Here is a 13667-nt window from a genome sequence, read left to right as displayed (position 1 = left end):
CGGTGGTAATGCTTACAAAGACGAGGCTCGTAACACCACATTTTTCAGCCGACGCTTCAGAGAATGTTGTTTTCTTTAGCTGATCGACTGTCTGCCCTCTAACACTCTTATCTTCCTGAATTAAGATTTAATATATCCAAGACTGGCTTCGTCAGGGCCAAAAGACATTGTTCTGCACAACAAGTGAAAGCTTTTATTATGGGACTATATGGTTCTTCTTGTCAGTTATACACAGGAAAGTATCAGCCAAGTCTAACCCAAAAGTTCTGGCCCGTCTGCAAACTTCTCTCAGTTTGGTTGCTAATGAAGAACGATTAAACAATCAGTAAAATATCCCTGGAGGGAAACAAAACAAGCCGACTGCCCTCGCCGTTCCATTAGTTACGTTAAAGTGTTGGTGAGTGCAGGCTTAAGAAAAGGCCTGACCAGCTGCTCCTCTGATGGGTTATTGGGTCAAAACAAAAAAACATATTCATGAGTCAAACATATCCTTTTAGATGTTGGACCAAAATAAAAAAACATATCAGGCCTGAGCTGCTCATAATGCATCCAGGAGATATGAGGCAACATTAGCATTCATGTGGAGTTGTGTATATATTTAGGGCTGGGTAACGATTAAAAATTTTAATCTAATTAATCACATGATTTCCCTGATTAATCACGATTAATCGCATTTGTACGCAAAATCCAAAAATGAATTCAAAAGTAGTGTATAGCTTTTAGCATTTAGTTTTATTTTAAATGTGCTGCCATATGAATGAAAGTGCCATAACATTTGTTGTGCAAACTCACTTTTAACATCAGCATCTTTCTGTAGTTTTTATGTAGAAGCCTCGCTCCACTGTCTGTTTCCTTGAATGACTTGCTGCTATCAGTTGTGTGTTTTGCCTTTAAGTGATATTTTAGACTGGAACTACTGCGGTGAGAAAACAATTCAACTTGGCAGTGTTTACAGATGACTTTGGTTCTTTCAACTCCGCCGTCTGGAAGAACTTTAACATGAAAATGGCCGAGTAAAAGTTCCGTACCCTTCTCCATGTTTGGTGGATCCGCCGATTACTTTCTTTTTCGGTTCCATAGCAGACAGCAGCAGACTTTTACAAAGTAAAAGCCTGTGAGCAACAGACTTTTACAATAATAAAATCAATAAAAAAATTTAATTTTTAAAGAAAAACTGCGTTAATGCGCGATAAAATATTTAGCGGCGTTAAATAATTAGCGAATTAACACAATAATAATAACGAGTTAACACGCCCAGCCCTAGTATATATATGTCTAATTTTCACTCTCCTTTCAGCTCCTTTTAAGCTTCCTCTTTAGCAGCTCAATGCTCCACGAGGTTCAACAGCTCGTTGCTGACTGTGTGCTCTTGCTGTTCGGTCTTCAGTGAGTTTATCAGAGCCTTTTTTGGAGCCTGAATCAGAAAAGCATGACGATAAAAGCTACGAGACCGAACCAAAACAGTTAAGATCCATTATGTTCCAATGTCCTCGTGTCTGTGAATTATTTCTCTGCCTGAACTTATCTTAATTAAGATGAGTCTACGCTGTCATCTGCACAAATGATTATCTAATTTATGAGTTCTTTGAAAGTTCAGTTTGTGGGGATAGAGGCAAAGACCCTCTCTCTGAACTACAAAGACAAATTCAGGCTTTCTTTGATTATACCAAAGTAATATTTTATGGAGCTATAAAAAAAAGAGGGGCCTTTTATAAAAGATAGTGTGGGACTACAGGGAGAAATTGAAGTAGAAATATGCTCTTGGTCTTGAGGTAATATAACCTTTAGCGATTTCTCCCAATACAAAAGCCCTCACCGGGGACTGGATAAAGTGTCTCCTCTTTTGTCTTTTCAGCCCTTAGTTCTTCTGCTCTCAATGGATGTCAAGCAACAAATATGAAGCTCTCAGAATTTTTTTCATGAGGATGTCCTAGAGTCCTAACCTGACAGATACCTTACACTTTCCCCTCTTTAGAAAGCCTGAAAAGAAGGAGAGGGAGACACACTCTCAGTCGACCTCCCCAGCATGCCTTCTTTTGCAACTTGACTAACCTTGACACTGCAGCGCAACAGTGAGCTCATTCTCCGAAAAAGGCCAAAGCCAACAGGGCTCTCAAAGCAATCTGTAGATCCATATGAGCCAAGAACAAAAATAACTTCAGACAAATGGCGCTCCAGATGAAGGCTTGCTTCAACTCTTTGCTCAAATTTTGCTGCATCACTCAAAAAAACGCGGCTATCAAAGAGGCATCTAATGAAATCAAGGCTGAAATAGCAAATTCAAAGTGTCTGAAAAATAAATAAGGTCAGCTTGTGCATCTCCCGTTTCACATTCAGTTGGCCTCCCATGTTTTAAAAAGAAATAAGCTTCTGCTTTCAGCACATTTACGTCAGCCTACAAATTCTTTCCGTTCTCCAGGTTCGGATATTAAAGCTCGCTTAACTGCTGAGACAATTAATCTGAGCTCACCTAAATGTGAAGTGTGAGTTCAGAGTTCCTTAATCATTTTTCCAACTGGGCTTTTGTTAACTTTTGTTCCACAGACTAATCTGCTACAGAGTGGTAGAATACAGCAACATGTCATTTCTTTCCCAGCCGCAGAAGAGGCCACGGGAAAATGATAGCACCCACGCCACAAGTTGTTCAGAGTGAAACCCTGCAGGTTCTGGCACACCAGCCGAACAATGAGGGACTGTAAAGACCTGTTATGATGTATGAGAATCAGAAAGCTTTTTGTCATCCAAGTCGTGTAATTTTCACAGCATAAATCTCAACACTTCACAAGACCTTTAAAAGTCCTTTTTTGACACCAAGAGTAAACGGCACATGCCTACGGGACCTAATGTTTCTGATGTGCTGGGCTTTTTTTTAATCTCTTACAAATGCAACTGTGAAATTGGACTTTTGGATGCATGTGCTCAGGACAAATACGGCAAAAATACCAGGCTCAGGAACTTTTAGTAAAACAAATGTGCACATGCAGGTCTGATTAACAGAGACTCTTAATTTGTTCCGACATACAAAACAAAAAGTCTGTTTAGATGCTCAGAGGAGGGACTTTTTCAGCAGTTAAAACGCTGTTTCACCTGCGCAAAACCAAAACAGATCGTTTAAAGATTCAACAGAAACTATTACAGACACTTAACATCAAATGTTGAAAGTGAGAAACTTTGTTTTTTACTTTTGAATCGAAGTTGATTTTGAAATTGATCTCTGATGAGAAAAATAAGGCTTCAGTTTCTCTGATCTGTACTTTTAGATCTTAGTCGATTAATGCAACAAGGAAAAATGTCCATTTTATTCATTTATACTTGGTCATACATGCGCCAAAGGAAAGCACAAGACTCCCGTGTTTTTAGGCGGGCATGTGTACAAATAACAGAGAGAAGAAAGCGTGCAAAACAAAGTTAAAAGTGTTTGTAGTTTTCCCCAAAAAGCCAAATTTACAGGAGTAGTGACGAGCCGGCCATCACAGAGATGGACAACATATAGGTATCATCATATAGGAAACTGAAGCTCCGCATGCTTTCTGACACGCTTGCGATGTGTCGGATGGCAGTGCGGTCCTACCCTCTGATAGGCTTGATAGATGACATCAAATGTAAATCCCTGAGGCATCTCGCTGGCTCTGTACTTGGCTCGCTCAAGAGAATGATCCAGGTAGCCCTCCGATGTGGTGGCTATCACCGTGGAAACGAGAGGTCGGATAGCTCCGGCAGCCTGCATGAAAAAATATAAAAGGATTTGGAATTTCATTATCAAGACATTACTGCAGTTCACATACTCCTTAAAGTCTCTGAGAGGAGGAAATTGAAGGGTTTGATGTACATAATATTCTAACAAACTGTGGAATTTAAACTAAAACGGCAGAAATCTCCTAATAGGAAAATTATTCTGAGAGCTAATGGCTAAACCAAATATAATGTAGACCTAAATGTAGACAGGATGTCCGTTTGTGCACAACACACTGATCTCTGAGATTTTTTCTTTGACCCAATTCCTGCTTTGACTCTTCTTCATCATTTCACCAAACGCAGCAAAGCAGTTTAAGCCCTTCCAGTCTGAAGGCATGTTTTCTAGCACATGGGTGCATAAAGCGTTTGCAAAAACATTCCTCGGGCTGTAAAATGTTTAACCAGGCACATACAAGTCAATCGTCGACATGTATTCTGAATTAAGATCAAGGCTTCAGACATTGTGTATGCAAAACTGTTTCTAACAGTGTTGTTGTGTTCTTTAATGAAAATCCAAAAGACCAGACGTGGAAATTTAAATTTGCTTGCTGGGAGGCAAGCTGCCGGCTCACCTGACCCTTCCAGGTCATGTCATGTCATGGCAGGGATTTCTGGTGCAAGACTATAAACAGAGAGATGAGTAAGTCCTGAGCAGCAACTTGCATTTCTAAAAGTCAGGAGCAACTGAATCCAAACGTTTAGGCCGAATGTGACTGGATAGATATACAAACAGTGGGGAATTAGCAGGGAGGTGATATACAGACACTGCCAGAGGCAAAAACTGGAAAACTGGAGGCTCTGCTCACATTGTTAATGTTTGCAGAGACAGAAAATATGCAGTCAGAATAGAAAACCACCCCTCGTGGCAAAAGTTTGGCTGCCCCTGTAGAAGAAAATTGCAAAAATGTTGTAAAAAGGTGGTGTTTTGGCTTCTAATCTACAAGAACACAACACTGTGTCTTTGTACTAGCATTTGAAATCATTTTTATGTGATATTGTGTCTCCCAAGAAGAAGAATAAAATAAACTTGTGTCTCAAAAAAGAAAATGCATCATGTTGCAGCCATGATTGCAGACTAACAATTAATCCATCTTAACATGACGGCCGGAGCACCACATGAAAATTAAAGTAATCAATATTTCTGAGATAATATTTTCAGCTGAGGACAGCTTCCAGGCGATAAGAACGAAAGGAAGACAAACGAGTACTGCACATTGCACACGTGTGGACAGGCTTTCTGTCATGAGCAGTGAGAGTTCGTCCTGCGGAGGGGAGCTCCGTCCACAGGCTGCACAACCCGCACCCAGCACGGTCTCCTCTCAGCCCGCGAGCCTGAACCAGGATTCAGTTTGTTGGGCAGACCGTCCGTGGCTTCGCTCCAGATGTTTTCTGTATGTTGCTGACATACAGAGGAGCGATGAGGGTGCCAGTATAATAAACAGTATTTAAGAGTTGGATCAATCTTGTTACAGGGCGGGTGAATCACAGAACGTGTTAGTTTGCTTTGGTCTGAACGTGCCTGGAAAACTCGACTTTCCTGTATTTTGGTGTCTGGTTTATTTATGTTTACATTGCCAGGTGAGAAATAAACCTCACAACACAGACATACCTTCACTTTTAGTGAGCCGTTTCCCCACCAGATGAAATATTTCACTCCAGCTGCAGTTAAGCGTGTTAGATTTGTTTATACTCAGTTCTGTAATTGACCTTCTCTGGTTTTCAGCTGAAGGCTCAAGAAAAGATGAAGTATGAGCTCCATTCAAGAATCAATTTAGCTACGCTTCGCTTTCCAAGCATGAGAAGCGAGTGGCTTTTAGGGTTATTACTCTATTTGTATGGGGATTACGATCCTTCTCTGTGCTGCTTTTCCCCTGAAAGTAGACATTTCCTGCCTCATAAGTAAAGAAGTTTTTCCACGTCGTGACATTTTATGAACTTTTAACACAGAACAACCGTTAGACTACAAAGTGAAGACGTGCAGTGAAGACATTCGTTACACGGTTCGGACACGTTTGCACAATCTAATCGTGTTTCAAATCACCTTTATTTTATACGGATTGAGTTTTCATTCAGTCTCAAATGTCTTGAGACAAATGTGCATCTTATATAGCTGCAACAATAATAGTTTTCTTTCATGATTTTCCTGATTAAGTTTATTAAAAAAATGTACAAAATCGACTCACGAGTTTAAAAAAACAAATAAATCACATGTCAAAATGGTCAATGAACAAATGTCTTTGGTCTTTATGTCACAAAGATTCAATCAAACGATTGCTGGTAAACCTGTTCAATAACTAATTCCTTATCAAAGCCATTTTAAGCGAATCATGCTGTTACGTAATTTGTCTTGTTGCCGTACATCTGGCAGCAGTGAGTCATGCCATGTTTATCTATTAATACAACTCCAAAGCATTCGCCATTTATTTTCAACATAAATAAATCAGGAAAAGAAAATAAGATCAAGTAAATGAGATGTGACTGAAGCTGCTCATTCCTACATAAAGTATCACTAAGTAATTCAATATTCAGCTCCGCGACAAGGCCAAACGATTTCTCCCTGATTAACGTTGGCTCCACAGACGCAGCATTAATCAGGCTGGAAAAGTCACTGGCAGATTACAACAAAAGGGATATTTGGAGATTCTGGAGAAGATCACTTCATGTTTGGAGAGAATATTCCTAATCCAGTGAGAGGATGTGAGCAGTGCAGCATCCGTCTGACTCAAAGGTAGCTGGTGATGTGACAAAGAGACGATTTGCTCCAAATTAGATTTGCATTACACCATGAAATGCTTATCAAACATCTGTGGGACACGTACTTACACATTTTATGGAATTGCAGAAAATTAAAGGATTCCTGACAGAGCACATTCGACATGTGTGTAAACAGCAAACTGATGTGCTTTTAGGTAAAAAGTATAATGAGACCAACCAAGCGCATCCAGGTCCCTGCATCAAACACGATGAAGCGCTTTCCACACTCCCTGTGCAGAGTCACAACTATTCTCACTGCAGATGAAACAGTTTTCCTGATACTGTCTGCTACTTATTAAAGGATCACAGTGATCCATGTTTCCAATTAACCGAGATGAAAACTTGATAAAAGATGATCTGATAATGAAAACAGCCTCTTGGATTTACTGAACAGGAAATGGGTTCAGTTCAGTATGACTAAAGTCATACAGAAGGTTTGGTGTTTTTGGGTGAAAAATGACTCGGCCTGGAAATACACGGTCAGTATTTCACCTTAACCTGTGGTGCAAGTAGGTGGTTCCATTAAAAAAAATACTAAAATATTCAATCTGTTATCAAGATAAAGAACAGAAAACTAACATAAACTCTAGCTTAAAAAGTTATTTTAATTCCTTATCGTTATTTAAATCAAATGTACTGACCCCTTGTTGCTTAGCAGCCATTGCTATCTTGTGCAGAAAGTCCTCCTCCACAAAAGGCCGCACAGCATCATGTATGATGACCACCTGGGGTCTGACAGCTGCTGGCGTCTCCTCCTCGCCCAGAGCCAAGACCCCGTTGCATATGGACCTGTGGCGCGTCGAGCCACCTGACACCACTCGAACCCTCTTGTGCTGGAACCTCTGTGTGATGTCCATCATCAGGTCCACGTTCTCTTTAGCAACAACAACCACGATGCTTTGGATCCACGACACCCTGCAAGAACACAACATCTGCTCAGCCATGCAAGGAGAGACCTCTTACTTATATTCGGGGCTTCGAGTATTCTTTATTATTGCGTATTATTATAGAATAATACGGCGGTAGTTCCAGACACAAAGTGTCAAATAAACAGGGGTGGAAAGTAACGAATTACATTTACTCACGTTACTGTAATTGAGCACTTTTTATGAGTAATTTGTAATTTTCTGAGTAGTTTCTGAAATGTGTAATTTTTACTTTTACTCGAGTACATTTTGACCCAAGTACTTTTACTTTGCTACATTTGAAACCTTTCACGTTACTGAGTAAAACAAATATTGATGGTGAAAAATTAAATGCGGGCGGAAATTTAAACAGCTGTCCCGGAACTGAAAGTCAATTGCGTGGCCTTGCCTTGCGCGCGCCCTTTCCATTGTTAAATAATCTGGTGTGGTGGATCTAGTAGGCTACCTGCGCTTTGGAAGAGGGCTGTTGCTAACCTAGACATGGAGACTTTGGAGGAGGAAGGGTCCGAAGACGAAGAGGATACACATTCTGGAGGAGGCAAAAGCCAGAAAAACACGTGGCCAAATTTAGAAAAATTATTTGTTTTCAAACGCACGAAAGGCAATAATGTGATTATGCAGTGCAAGATGTGCCTGCCTAGCCTGACTACGTCATACTCACGATTCTAGTCAGAATGTGAGTCTGATACCGCTCAATAGAGATTCGGGTATGGGGCGTGTTTCAACCGAACCAGGAGAAAAAATGCCTCTTCGCTCAAGTGGATAGACCTATAACCAATCAGAGCAACGTAGTATGTGACGTAGATTAAGCGACACACACTTGTTGTAGGAAGGACGGAAAAAACATCTTTTCTATCGATAAAAGCCTTTATCGCGTTCCTCTGTTCGTCTTTCAAAATTAATGCAATGTGGAGATCCTGTAGAACAGACTGGATGGCAGAATCTACACGCCCTAGCTCTCCAGCGGCAGCCGTGTTCAGCTCTTTAGTGACGTAGTCGATAATGTCCCTGTTGACCATCTGTCCATCATCGTATAAAGCCCGCCCTGGCAATCTGATTGGTCCGACCAATTCTTGGTCGGGCATAATGATTTCCCAACTGAGCAGAGCCAGACCGAACTTCCCGACCAAAACTTTTATGGGCGGGGCTAAGTTCGGCTGGCACCCAGGCTAGTGCCTGCCAGCCAAAACGGAGCTTTCGGCTTTCAGAACATCGACTTCAAACTTACTTCTTTAATACACCTCGAAATCGATAAAAACAACTTGTACTGAATTTGATTCATGACTCATCCTTTGTTGCATTAAGAAACTGAAAGTAATTAAGTAACTTTTACTCAAATTACATTTTAAATGAAGTAATTTTGTACTTTTACTCAAGTAAATTTTGAGATGGGTAATTTTACTTTTACTCTGAGTAGAATTTAGGCAAAGTAAAGATACTTTTACTTAATTACAATTTTTCAGTACTCTTTCCACTACAAATAAATGATTTTAACTGATGAGTAACTGAAAAATTCTTATTTATGTCCAATTTACAGACTATAAAAAAACAGAGAAAAGTACCACATTGATTTCAATGCTAAACCCAGTATATGTTTGCTTCTTTTAAGGTATAACTTTGAAGATATGCTGTGCTTTAGCCAAGAGCTTACATCAAACATACTCACGAGTGAGGTAACCCAGGAGACAATGATCTTCGTTTAACTTAAAGAATGGAAGCAGGGGCATTAGCTGTCAGTAAGAGGTTTGGAAATCTCCCAATTCTAAGACGCATCGCAATGTGGAAGTGGAAGGTCATGTATTTTTGGCCAGTTTTCATATTTAATAAACTTAGAGGAAAGGACAGAGTAAATAAGGCCCGCGCAGTGTGTAGAATCTACCTTAAATTTACCATAATCTAAATTAAATACTTTGGTAATAAAACCACGAGGAACCACATTAGCGGTTTTCACCCTCACCCAACATCTGCATCATAAAGGAACATAGACAGCTGAAAGAATCAGCCAAGAATCAAGGGGCTACTGTCAACTTTGCCCCCATCGCTAACTTAGAGAAACAGCAATACCTGCGCTCTGCAGCCAAACATAAAGCTCGGGTAAAGAACTTTGTGAGTGAAGCTTGTCGTGCAGCCATTACTTATGGATGCATATACTCTTAAAAATAAACAAATACATTTCTTATTATAAATGACTATTTCATTCAATTGTTCATTTTTTACAAGACGGTGGGAAGATTTAGGAAATGATCACTTTGAAAATGTTCCTTCTTTCAGGACTTCAAACCATGACACATCAGTGCAAAAACTCAACACTGTGTACAAAAAGTGACCAGGTTGGGATTTTTAGGGTCGAAACACTGATGACCTCTGACCTTCCTCTACGGGGAGCCTCCCTGCAACCACTGGGCCACACAGGCTGCTTCTCTGTTCATTTCCTGTCAAGCAAACACACCCATCAAGCTAACGAGACACATCTGATCATAAACACCAGTTGTTGTTGTTGAAATAACTTGCAATGACGCTCAGGAAGAGATCAAAACTTAATAAACATCCGCTTTCTCATCTCTAAGTTATGGAGCCTGAAATGTGCGGAAAATATGTCTGTGTGTCTGCCAAAGAGAAATGCTCGAATATTTCAGGGAAAATCACAGCGTGATGAAACAAAAGCGTTCACAATTACAAAAAATGAACAAGATAAACAGACATTATCACGTACCAACAAGTCAATTAAGCCCCCAAAAATAATCAAAGAATGTCTCTGGTTTAATCAGGTCATTGTAGGCAATGGCTGCATTATCCATAAAATAAAACTCTCCATTTATTTTAACTGGAACGGCTTAACACCTGCTTTACACATTAAAATCTGTTTGGAGCCTGTACGTATGACAGGAAATATTTCAGTTTTAATCCTGTGAGCCACGCGGCACTCGTGTAATTAACAAAGGCAGCCCCACGACAGCAGACCTCCGCAGAGGCTGAAGAAAAAACAACCAGGATCCAGATCCAGCTCTGGATCAACATGAAAAGTCTTTCACTTTTAAACTGGGCGATGTCTTACCTCTGGTACATTTTTCATGCAAATCCCAGTAATCCAGCTATCAAACAGACAGAAAAACTGAACTAACCACATGAGCATTTTGGAAGTCTATAAAAACTGATTCTGTCCGCTGATGAAGACCAAGAGATGCAGCTGAAAGCTAAAAAAAAAATAAAGCGAGTTTGTGGACATTCGTTTTTTGGTTAAATTCTCTCATTTTTTGGGAATATATTTAATTGAATGGAAATTGTTCAGAAAATATGTGCACCAAAAACACAAGACCCTAACGCACGAGGATAGGAGTCCTGTGTTGCCAATTTCCTGCCGTCACCCCACAAATATGGCACCATGGTCGTTGTTATCCCAGTCCAGAAGAGGAACTCTAGATAAACAGAGTAGACTAGACAGAACTGAGGAGAGAAAGTGACGGTTGCATGTTGGGATGACTAACAGTTGCTACCTGGAAAGCTTTGGTTTTGTTTGACTTAAATGTTACCTGAAATTGTCAAATTTGGTGGAAAAGAAAACAGAGGGAGACAGGTAAAGAGAAAGAAAATGGAGAAGAAGAACTGGATGGTGTTGCGAATGAACAAGATAAGCAACATATATCCACACACTGGACTACATTAGTGACAGTGATACACAACCTCAACTCAAGTAGGTGCACTTTGAGAGACTTAAAAACTTACAAAAGTGAGGAAGCTTATAAACAGCTGAGCTGTGTGTTGATAGTGTGTAAGATCTGCATTGTGCAAAAATCTGATTCACTGCTAAATCTAACCTTCATTTTTGTCTCATTTATCAATGTGAAGCAATGACAGCACTTTTGGGAAAACTGTACTTGTTTTTCAGTTTCGCCATTGGACAATTCACTGTTTTGACCCAAGGATAATTAGCTCACTAAGCATGCTCCGAAAGTTCTTCACTTGTATTCTGATACGTTGTTAATTTAGACCTTATCACCAATGACTGGCCCAGCTTGAGTAACTCCGCATTAGTGGGAATTTCTGCATTCCCATGTGGATCGATATTCTTTTGAAAAAGGGGGAAAACAAACATCCATTACAAAATATATATGTATTGCGTGGTCAAGGTCTTGAAGGTTAGTCTTCCTGTATGTGCAAATAAACATTACAATCAAGTTCAGTATGAAGGGTTCATGCACATAAAAGACAGCGTTAGTGCTAATGGTATCCTTACCAGACATCCCAAGTTCCAAAAACTCATTTCAGGGAGATGCTTATCGAACCCCCCTCCCCCCGCCTATTTAATTTTGGGGGTCTCTAATTTTGCCTATATATCAACATATTAAATTGGGCATTTTTTAAAAGGCTTAGACAAGCTGGATATAGATAGTTAGATACTGTAGCTGGCTAGTTAGATATAGGCCTACACAATTTAGTAACAAAATGTGTATTGATACTTTAAATAAGTCTTTGATACGTTTTGCTTTATTTTATAACAGCATTTAACCTACAGAAATAAAATGCAGATGATGGCGCGTTCAACTTAGCCTACCTCCACATGTTTTACAGTCATTAAGTCCGCCGTGGGCAATACTGAAGTCACTATTGCATACAGTGCACCTCGCAACGGTGTCATCATTCTTCACCTTCACTAGATATGGATATACTTTAGTATATATTCTACTGTAAAATGAGTCTAATATTTTCGTTTTTTACTCGCGGATTCACCCTGTGCCATTTCACAGGATGCACAGTTTTGAGTGGTAACTTAGGTGACTGCCAGAGAGTAAATTGAAGCCCTCCCACACCGAACGTTATTGGCTTATTTTGCGCCCTCTGACAAGCAGTCGCCTTGAACGCTCGTTGAACAGAGCATCGCTTTGGACAGATACGCACAGGTTTCACACCTCTCCCCACACCCCTCTCTCTCTCGTGCCTGCGCAGTCCAAACGCGCATGGTGCACGAGTTATTGTATTGCCTGCACACTCTCACTGGCATTAAAAAAAAAAAAAAAAACACTCCCTCGCATAGTCTAAAATCCGGGATATTTTATCCGACTTGCGGGCAACCGTGATTAACTATCAATATCAGGGAGACTCCCGGAACTTCCGGGAGACTTGGGATGTCTGCCTTACAGTGGTGCAAACAAACCCAAAATTCAACATGATGTGAGAGCAACTTTGCAATTATTATTGATCCTCAAAGGGAAATAGTTTAGCCTAAACACTTCAATATTTTCATTATTATCTCCGATGCCCAAGATAACTAACTGATAACTAAAACTTTGCAATTCTTAATCTGTAATCATAAGGAACCGGCATGTTCACCTCTAAGAAGGTGATATCTGAGAATATTTAGTGCAATTACTTAGATGTGTTTTTTATAAATCAGCTCTAATAAGTTTGTGGATATCTGAGGAAAAAAAATGTATATGTGAGTTAGTGGGGGCCCAGCACGATCATTGTTTACCCGGGACCTTTTAATCTAGTTATTACGGCCCTGGAAACACAGAGTGGGTTAAGAGTTAATTTCACTTCCTGTTCTCCATCTACCTGAATATTTTCTACAAACAGGATGTTTTTTTCTGATTTATCTTCTCCTACCTCTCGAAAGCTTGGATAGTGTAGCTTATAAGCGGTCTTCCCAGAAACGAGCAGAACTGTTTTGGCGTTTGCAGTCCGGTTCTCTCTCCGGTGCCGCCGGCAGGAAGAACCACCGACACCGGGAAGTCCACGTAGTGTCCCGCCGGGTGGTGGTCGCTCTTCCGGGCTTCGCCGGATGGGAAAACCGCGGGATGAGCGGGCCTCTCCGGTTCAATGTCATCGTTCTGCACATTTGTATGACTGACCTCCATCAGCTCATGAATGGGGGTGTGTAGGGGATGTCAAAGTAGGAATTTCCTAAAACTATTCATTCCTAGCTATTGGGCGGTGTGTGTTGTGTGTGTGTGTGCGTGTACGGTTAGCAACGTGGATGGATAACTCACGAGAAACACAGCTGTGAAGCTAACAGAGTAGCCACTGCACTTCCGGTTACGGCTTTAAAAATAAACCACCCTGAGACCGGATTTGAACAAAAATTCCCTAAATTCCCTTAATTCCCTTATTCGTTTTAAGAACAACCCAATTTTAGTAGAGCACTTGTGAGTCTGCAACCTTAAGTAAACTGCTTTATTACTGTTTTCCAAGCACGCAGCGTGTCTTTTATTATAGGGCAAAATGGAAATACTCCACAAGATCCTGTGGAAGTGA

At 40.4% G+C, this 13667-nt stretch overlaps 1 protein-coding gene across 1 annotated transcript in view; it reads right to left on the bottom strand.

Moving 5' to 3' along the window:
* crppa (CDP-L-ribitol pyrophosphorylase A) overlaps window positions 1-13415 on the bottom strand; it is a 54275-nt gene extending 40860 nt beyond the window's left edge. The window contains exons 1-3 of the mRNA XM_075466200.1: window positions 13020-13415; window positions 7131-7404; window positions 3572-3721 (exon numbers count right to left, since the gene is read on the bottom strand). Of these exons, the coding sequence (XP_075322315.1) occupies window positions 3572-3721; window positions 7131-7404; window positions 13020-13270 (675 nt within the window). The 5' untranslated portion in view covers window positions 13271-13415. The remainder of the gene's footprint in view (window positions 1-3571; window positions 3722-7130; window positions 7405-13019) is intronic.
* Window positions 13416-13667: the final 252 nt, after the last annotated feature.

The sequence above is a fragment of the Odontesthes bonariensis genome, chromosome 5 (assembly GCF_027942865.1).
Source record: "Odontesthes bonariensis isolate fOdoBon6 chromosome 5, fOdoBon6.hap1, whole genome shotgun sequence".
Lineage (NCBI taxonomy): Eukaryota > Metazoa > Chordata > Actinopteri > Atheriniformes > Atherinopsidae > Odontesthes > Odontesthes bonariensis.
Note: the sequence above shows the minus strand (reverse complement) of the source record. Positions and strands in the feature narration are given on the sequence as shown.